Raw genomic sequence first — 9,348 nt, 5'->3', positions numbered from 1 at the left:
CTCTGCCATTTTGACAGTCCTCCATTTTGCCTCTAAACAGGCCAGTTGTAAAATTATTGTATTATTATCTTTTTCTTTATCATACAAAAGTCTTTATCTAAAATGCTCACCAGTTTCAGTCTCAGAAAATACAGGCACAACCATATTTTGTGCTATATATATATATATATATATATATATATATATATATATATATATATATATATATATATATAATTTTTTTTTCTTCTCCAATTTTCAGTTTGTGGAAGGGAGGTGAGTTTCAGTGCTTGTCCTAGTAACAACTTGGTCCGTGTACAAATACCAACAACTAGTAACAACTTGGTCCGTGTACAAATACCAACAACTAGTAACAACTTGGTACATGTACAAATACCAACCACTAGTAACAACTTGGTACATGTACAAATACCAACAACTACTAACAACTTGGTACATGTACAAATACCAACAACTAGGTCCATGTACAAATACCAAGTTTGACTTGCTTTGTTTCTCTCTCCAAGGATGCATACGTGAGGATGGATACACGCACATATAGAGGATCAATATATCTGCTTTACTCTATCATGTCTCTGTCATCTCAGTCTCTCTGGTTGGATGAGGCGGGGGGGCGGGGGGGTGGGGGGGGGGGCGTAGTTTTGTTTCGGGGTGCTGATAATGGGGGATTGGCGGGGGGTTGGTTGTGGGAAGGGTTAGTTGTTGACGGGGGTGTCCTTGGTAGGCGTGTCCTGCTCCTTGGGCCACAGCTGCTGCTGCAGCTCCTTGACCACTCTCTCCAGGTGTTCCCTGGCCTCCCGCTCCTGCAGTAGGTCTGCCCGGAGCTGCTCGCGGTCCGCCTCGGCATGCTGGAGCTTCATCTGCAGGTCCTCCATCTGGAACAAAACAAAAAGCACCATGAAGGGATATATGCCTGGTGTGTCTACTTTCAGCATTTCCTGTCTTTTCTTATTTACTACCTAATATCATGTTTTGAACTCTTAAAAAACACACACACACACACAGACACACACAGACACACACACACACACACAGCCATTGGCCACATCCTTCCCCCTGCCCGTGCAAACCTCTAAGTCTCTCCACATCCTGCCCAGACACACATTAAGACTAGCCTTAGCCCTAACCCTAACCCAGACACACAACAGTGAACATTGGGACTAACCCTGACACAGACCTAACTTAGCTGTCTCCCCAAAGCCCATAAACACTATAAAAACTATAAACATTTTAAACATTCACTCAAATAAAGGCTTTTATGACAGGGCTTTATGACAGGGCTGGAAAGTGAATTGTTCTTTTTAGAGAAACTACAGACAGGAATCCAGTGTACCGCCCCTTTGTTTTGTCTAATCTACATTTCCCATGATGCTTAAGAGGAACTAGACGTCTCTTCCTGTTTCCTCTTTGGGCTAGCACTTATCTCGCGTCTGTGCTCTTTGGGTTACACCCATTTATTTTCGACAAGGACTTTTTTTCTCTCTTTCCCCATTGACCATGAGAAGACTTAGCCTTGGTGTTAGACAGAAATGTTGCAATTACTTTGACGTCTAGCCACCGTTCGGAGTGTTTATGTCTTCAGACTCAGACTACAGACACTGACTATGGCCTCTGCTCTGTCTGGGTTTGAGTAGCCTGTGTGTGTGTGTGTTGTGTGTGTGTGTCCTCACCTGTGCCGAGTACTTGGTGCGCAGACGGCCCGCCTCGCAGCCCTTGTCGCACACTCGGAGCTGCCGGGCCTGCTCCAGCTCCCTCTTCAGATGCACGCGCGACTCGTTAGCCTCCTTCATCTTCTTCTCGCTCTCGGCGCGAAGGCGCTCAATCTCCTTCCTCAGGTTCCGCTTGGCCTCCGTGGCCTCCCTGAGCTTCTCTTTCTTAGCCAGCCGCAGGAACTCCAACTCCTAGGGAACAGTTCACACATACACATGAGCACTAAAGGTAGCATTCCTGAGTTAGCATTAACTAATTAGCATTCCTGAGTACAGGTTAGCGTAACCTAATTAGCATACAGAGGAAGAGTTGGCATTAAACTTATTAAAGGACGCTAAACCAAACAACAAGCTAGCTGTTGACATTGAGCCTGGGGAAACCCTGTTGAACTTTGAACCTTGTGAAACTCATTGCGAACTCCTCGAAAACAGATAAAGAGCTATCATTAAACAAAAAGCAATGAAAGCTCATCCAAACACAATGTAAGCTTAATGTAACATTAAGATTGTGAAAAACATTATTCTGCACAATGTCTATAACTGTGTTATAAGACATGTTAGAAGTTGTACAAGTCAAGTGGTTTCAGCCAAGGGATGCAGAGTTAAGAGCTTGTAGGCTAGCTACTGATACATTCATAGGAAGATCACTAAATAAAGCTTTCTTCTATATACTGGACATGTTCGAAGCATTCCAATACACCACAGCCCAGTGTTTACTAGAGGTCAAGGGTTAAGAAGATGAGAGGGTGAACAGAAGTGAGGTTTCCTTCCTCTTTGAAACTGCGAGACTAACAGATTTCTCTTGCGTACGTGTGTGTGTGTGTGTGTGTGTGTGTGTGTGTGTGTGTGTGTGTGTGTGTGTGTGTGTGTGTGTGTGTGTGTGTGTGTGTGTGGAAACACACTTGTCATGGGAACCTAACTGCCAGGACAAGCGTATCTGTCGTCAAGCTTTGTTAGCTACCTCGTTAAAGTCTGGTGAAAAGAACACAACTACAATCCCCCATTCTACTTCTTGCTCAATTTACTAAATGTCCTGTTTGGTAAATGAAGTAGAACTTTTGAACAAAAGTGATTGCTTACTCTCATCTGGCTGCTGTTTTAAACTGGGACGTTTGTTTTGTTAGTGATACTCACAGACAATGACTTAACGTAAGCCAAGTGGAATGCAGTCATTCAAGAATGTTCCGTCTCAGAGGATGCACGTTGTGTACCATCGCGCACAGTTGTCGCTTGTTTAAAATATATATATATATATATATATTGGTATATTTCCAAGACCAAAATAAAATGGAAGTCTGCCCCGACTGCTTTTGCAGCAACATCCGTTTAACGTTTTTTTGCCAAGTCATAGTGTAAGCTGCCAGGCCTCTGAGTTAGAACACTTCTGTATTAGTTGCTTAATGCGTGTACAGTACTTTCCCATTTCTTAACACTTTCCCCTCTGTCTAGCACTTAGAGTTTGAGGAAATTAAGACACACTGGCATTAACAAAAACAGGGCTAAAGCCTAGGCATTAGCTGTGGGAGCTAACGCGAGTCCTCTGATCTTAGCTAAGGTTCCCCATCACACAGGGATAGTTCATCAGCCTTTCTATGCAATGCATATATGTATATTTTATACGTGTTTATGGATATTTGATGATATATTTGTGAATTGGGGTATAGCATAGTTGATTAACGGGTCTCTGTACCTGTTGAAGGCTGCGTTTGGCCTGCAGGGCTGAGCCCAGCTTTTCCTCCTGCTTCACCCTCATCTTGACGATCTCATGCAGGAACTTCTCCTTAGACTCCTTGGAGTCCAGCCCGCTGTCCAGCGCCTGCCTCATGATCTCCAACTCCGACTCCAGACCCCCGGGGCCGGGGCCCTCAGGGGCCAACACCACCGCCGCTACCCCAGCGAGAGGGCCACCCACGGGGCTCAACACTGCAGAAGTCACCGTACACACCGGGACCTGGGCGCCGGGCGAGCTCATGTCCTTGGCTGAGCTGGAGGAGGTGAAGGATGGGGAGGACAGGGAGGACAGGGAGGAAGTGACTGGGGTAAGAGAGGGGAGAGAGTGTAAGGTTACGTTTTGTGTCAGTGTAAGAGGTTTTCGGCTGTTGACAACAATCTTTCAAACATAAAATGTTTCTGAGTTACTCACATTCCTCTCGGCTCTCCACCTCGATCTCCACTTCCGAGTCCTTGTCCTCCTGGGGTGGAGGCTTGCTGGCTACAGCCGATGGGGGACAGGGGGGCTCCCCTGTGGCCCTCCTCTTCCGGGGCCTGGAGATGGGGCTGGCCCCCTTTCCTGGGGCCTCGCCGGTGCTGGGGTGGGAGGTGCTAGGCACAGATGGGGACAACAGGGGCCCTGCCTTTGTCAGGGGTGGGGGCGTGAGGGCCACGTTTGGGGACACAGCGTTCTCCATGGTCTTGAAGTTGTAGAGGCTGAGAGGGAGAGATGGAATGAGGGAGAGAGAGAGAGAGAGAGAGAGAGAGAGAGAGAGACAGCGAGAGAGAGAGACAGAGAGAGAGAGAGAGAGAGAGAGAGAGAGAGAGAGAGAGAGAGAGAGAGAGAGAGAGAGAGAGAGAGAGAGAGAGAGAGGATGATGTCAGAGGGGGTTGATCTTCAGGTGCCTTTGGTTGGACTACAGGGAAAGAATGTAGAATGTTCGACAATTAACTAAGAATGAGCATGCGTGATACTTTATTTCTGAATCCAAAATGGGTTTGGCTCGATCAGGGAGATCCAGAGCCACTTGTAATATTCCGTTGGATATTCACTCCTACTAAGTGAAAAATGGATCAGATCAAGTGTGTGTGCTCCTGTATGAATGTAATGTGTGTAATGTTCTTATGTGTGTGTGGTGATTCACGCCGAGTGGGTGCCCACGGTTGAGTGTGTGCCCACGGTTGAGTGTGTGCCCACGGTTGAGTGTGTGTGAGTGGTGCCATGTGGGAGGCAGTGGGACCGTCAGCCCTGCCCCTCTAACCTCAGCCCACCCAGACAAGCAGGTGGTCCCTCCTGATAGTGAAGCATGCTGGGAGGGAGCACATCCATCACATGGGAATGAGCACAAAATTCCCATCCAAAATGGCTGCCGTAGCTGTGTTCTCAAAACAACCAAACAGTTGCTGCTTTTAAAGCTTGGTGTACTATGTTGACGTGTGTTTAAAGCTTGGTGTACTATGTTGACGTGTGTTTAAAGCTTGGTGTACTATGTTGACGTGTGTTTAAATCTTGGCGTACTATGTTGACGTGTGTTTAAAGCTTGGCGTACTATGTTGACGTGTGTTTAAAGCTTGGCGTACTATGTTGACGTGTGTTTAAAGCTTGGTGTACTATGTTGACGTGTGTTTCTTCAGGGTAGTTTGTTGTTATGAGTATATTCTGCTCACCTGTCTCTCAGGAGAGCCAGAGGGCGGCTGGGCGTGTCTTTGTCCCCAGCTGAGAGGTTAGGGGACCAGGGCCTGAAAGCCGAGGGCCTTTGTCTGGGCTGGAAAAAGTTGAGAGTCTTATTGGCCGAAGCCGAGAGGGATCGTAGCCAATCGGGTTGCTTGTCGGACAGGGGCAGCGATGGGAAGTCTTCATGTTTAGACTTCTTGGCTGGGATGGGATCTGATGCCTGGAGAGAGAAGAGAAAATATCATGTTAGAAGGTCAAGGTCAAGTCTACGTTCTACTCTGAGAGGGGCCCTTTCCTTTGTCCAGCGGAGGGCAATTTGAGCCGTGCTGCCCGTTTGGCATCCTCACTGGCCTGCCAGTCTGAACTGAACTGAAAAACACACCCAGAGGTGTCAGATGGCTCAGCCAGTGTGTGTGTGTGTGTGTGTGTGTGTGTGTGTGAGAATGATCTCAGTATAAATAAGAGCCAAATCAACAATAACTCCTTCAGACAGGTGTCGCGGAAAAGGCGTCTGACAATTCAGAGTATGAGTGTGTGTAAATTTAGGAGGGGTGTTGACAGAGTGTGTGTGTGTGTGTATGTGCTTGAGGATTATTAAAGTGTTAGACAACACACTCGAGCTTGCAAGCCCTTCCTAACCATCTGGTATATTGACTGAGGTTGAGCTTGTTTTGTGCAAAAAACAACAACAACATGTCCACAGCAAAGCTACATCGCTTCAAATGATTACAGTACACACACACACACACACTCTGCACACGCCAGCACTCCAGACAATTGTATTACTTTCCACACCGTGTATTTCAGCAGAGGTGAGACCTCTCTCAGTCTCTGTCTCTCAGTCTCTGTCTCTCAGTCTCTGTCTCTCAGTCTCTGCCTCTCAGTCTCTGCCTCTCAGTCTCTGTCTCTCAGTCTCTGTCTCTCAGTCTCTGCCTCTCAGTCTCTGCCTCTCAGTCTCTGTCTCTCAGTCTCTGTCTCTCAGTCTCTGCCTCTCAGTCTCTGCCTCTCAGTCTCTGTCTCTCAGTCTCTGCCTCTCAGTCTCTGTCTCTCAGTCTCTGTCTCTCAGTCTCTGCCTCTCAGTCTCTGCCTCTCAGTCTCTGCCTCTCAGTCTCTGCCTCTCAGTCTCTGTCTCTCAGTCTCTGCCTCTCAGTCTCTGCCTCTCAGTCTCTGTCTCTCAGTCTCTGCCTCTCAGTCTCTGCCTCTCAGTCTCTGCCTCTCAGTCTCTGTCTCTCAGTCTCTGTCTCTCAGTCTCTGTCTCTCAGTCTCTGTCTCTCAGTCTCTGCCTCTCAGTCTCTGCCTCTCAGTCTCTGCCTCTCAGTCTCTGCCTCTCAGTCTCTGTCTCTGCCTCTCAGTCTCTGCCTCTCAGTCTCTGTCTCTGCCTCTCAGTCTCTGCCTCTCAGTCTCTGCCTCTCAGTCTCTGCCTCTCAGTCTCAGTCTCTGCCTCTCAGTCTCTGCCTCTCAGTCTCTGTCTCTCAGTCTCTGTCTCTCAGTCTCTGTCTCTCAGTCTCTGTCTCTCTGTCTCTGCCTCTCAGTCTCAGTCTCTGCCTCTCAGTCTCTGCCTCTCAGTCTCTGTCTCTCAGTCTCTGTCTCTCAGTCTCTGTCTCTCTGTCTCTGCCTCTCAGTCTCTGTCTCTCAGTCTCTGTCTCTCAGTCTCTGTCTCTCAGTCTCTGTCTCTCAGTCTCTGTCTCTCAGTCTCTGTCTCTCAGTCTCTGTCTCTCAGTCTCTGTCTCTCAGTCTCAGTCTCTGAGCTGAGGGAGTCTTTAAAACGCAGACAAGGGCAGGTCTGTGTTCCGGACTGCCATGATATCAGCCTCTCCAATCTGTAGCTGTCAGTAGCCTCCTCCCCCTCAGCACCCTCCTCCCCCCCAGCACCCCCCTCCCCCCCAGCACCCTCCTCCCCCTCAGCACCCTCCTCCCCCCCAGCACCCTCCTCCCCCCCAGCACCCCCCTCCCCCCCAGCACCCTCCTCCCCCCCAGCACCCCCCTTTCTCCCTCCAGTGCTGGCATGTGCGTGTGTGTGTGCGTGTGTATGTGCGTATGTGCGTGCGTGTGTATGTGTGTCTATGTGTGACAAAAGTCTCAGGGTTTCAGATTGTGTGGGTGTGACAGTAATAATACAAATCCTTCACTCTGTGGCCCCGGACCCCTGTGGCTGTACAGGACCCCGGTGGCTGTACAGGACCCCGGTGGCCCCGGACCCCGGTGGCTGTACAGGACCCCGGTGGCCCCGGACCCCTGTGGCTGTACAGGACCCCGGTGGCCCCGGACCCCTGTGGCTGTACAGGACCCCGGTGGCTGTACAGGACCCCGGTGGCCCCGGACCCCGGTGGCTGTACAGGACCCCGGTGGCCCCGGACCCCTGTGGCTGTACAGGACCCCGGTGGCCCCGGACCCCTGTGGCTGTACAGGACCCCGGTGGCCCCGGACCCCTGTGGCTGTACAGGACCCCGGTGGCCCCGGACCCCTGTGGCTGTACAGGACCCCGGTGGCTGTACAGGACCCCGGTGGCCCCGGACCCCGGTGGCTGTACAGGACCCCGGTGGCCCCGGACCCCTGTGGCTGTACAGGACCCCGGTGGCCCCGGACCCCTGTGGCTGTACAGGACCCCGGTGGCCCCGGACCCCTGTGGCTGTACAGGACCCCAGTGGCTGTACAGGACCCCAGTGGCTGTACAGGACCCCAGTGGCTGTACAGGACCTCTGTGGCTGTACAGGACCCCAGTGGCTGTACAGGACCCCAGTGGCTGTACAGGACTTCTGTGGCTGTACAGGACCCCGGTGGCTGTACAGGACCCCAGTGGCTATACGGGGATAGCTATTCATTTCCTACTGACATACACACAGACACACCTGCCTTGCCAATTTGACTGGATAGAGACAGAAGTCATTTCACACCCCACAACCCTCTCTTTCTAGGTGACAACATTTGATTGACAACCCCTTGCACCTACCGCGTCTGGCTTCTCCCTTCCTCCTCTCCTGTCTCCCCCACTGATTGGCCTGGCCTGGCCCGGCTGGCGTAATGGCTGCTCAATCTGGCCAAATCTATTTCCCTCCCACCACCAATCGTAATCTTGAATAGAGAAGATTGCGCTCAGCAAGTTGCTGCAGCGCTTCTGGAATCAATGAGGAAGAGAGGAAGAGAGAGAGATGGACATAGAGAGAGATGGACAGAGGGAGAGATGGACAGAGGGAGAGATGGACAGAGAGAGAGATGGACAGAGAGAGATGGACAGAGAGAGATGGACAGAGGGAGAGATGGACAGAGAGACAGATGGACATAGAGAGAGATGGACAGAGGGAGAGCAAGAGATGGACAGAGAGAGAGAGAGATGGACAGAGAGAGAGAGATGGAAAGAGAGAGAGAGAGATGGACAGAGAGAGAGAGAGATGGACAGAGAGAGAGAGATGGACAGAGAGAGAGAGATGGACAGAGAGAGAGATGGACAGAGAGAGAGAGATGGACAGAGAGAGAGAGATGGACAGAGAGAGATGGACATAGAGAGATGGAAATGGACAGAGAGAGATGGAAATGGACAGAGAGAGAGATGGACAGAGAGAGAGATGGACAGAGAGAGAGATGGACAGAGAGAGATGGACAGAGAGAGATGGACAGAGAGAGAGATGGACAGAGACGGACAGAGAGAGAGATGGACAGAGACAGAGATGGACAGAGAGAGATGGACAGAGAGAGAGAGAGATGGACAGAGAGAGAGATGGACAGAGAGAGAGATGGACAGAGACGGACAGAGAGAGAGATGGACAGAGAGAGAGAGAGAGATGGAGAGAGACAGAGATGGACAGAGAGAGATGGACAGAGAGAGAGAGAGAGAGATGGACAGAGAGAGAGAGATGGACAGAGAGAGAGAGATGGACAGAGAGAGAGATGGACAGAGAGAGATGGACAGAGAGAGATGGAAATGGACAGAGAGAGAGATGGACAGAGAGAGAGATGGACAGAGAGAGAGAGAAATGGACAGAGAGAGATGGACAGAGAGAGATGGACAGAGAGAGAGAAATGGACAGAGAGAGATGGACAGAGAGAGAGATGGACAGAGAGAGAGAGATGGACAGAGAGAGAGAGATGGACAGAGAGAGATGACAGAGAGATAGATGGACAGAGGGAGAGATGGACAGAGAGAGAGAGAGATGGACAGAGAGAGATGGACAGAGAGAGAGATGGACAGAGACGGACAGAGAGAGAGATGGACAGAGACAGAGATGGACAGAGAGAGATGGACAGAGAGAGATGGAC

General features: G+C 50.3%; 1 protein-coding gene across 1 annotated transcript in view; it reads right to left on the bottom strand.

Moving 5' to 3' along the window:
- Nucleotides 1-238: 238 nt before the first annotated feature.
- Nucleotides 239-9,348, bottom strand: part of LOC311147309 (ski oncogene-like) — a 27,970-nt gene continuing 18,860 nt past the window's right edge. The window contains exons 2-6 of the mRNA XM_084183993.1: nt 5,088-5,314; nt 3,853-4,136; nt 3,400-3,743; nt 1,671-1,901; nt 239-875 (exon numbers count right to left, since the gene is read on the bottom strand). Of these exons, the coding sequence (XP_084040119.1) occupies nt 696-875; nt 1,671-1,901; nt 3,400-3,743; nt 3,853-4,136; nt 5,088-5,314 (1,266 nt within the window). The 3' untranslated portion in view covers nt 239-695. The remainder of the gene's footprint in view (nt 876-1,670; nt 1,902-3,399; nt 3,744-3,852; nt 4,137-5,087; nt 5,315-9,348) is intronic.

Source organism: Coregonus lavaretus (genome assembly GCF_964263955.1).
Source record: "Coregonus lavaretus genome assembly, chromosome: 20".
NCBI lineage: Eukaryota > Metazoa > Chordata > Actinopteri > Salmoniformes > Salmonidae > Coregonus > Coregonus lavaretus.
Note: the sequence above shows the minus strand (reverse complement) of the source record. Positions and strands in the feature narration are given on the sequence as shown.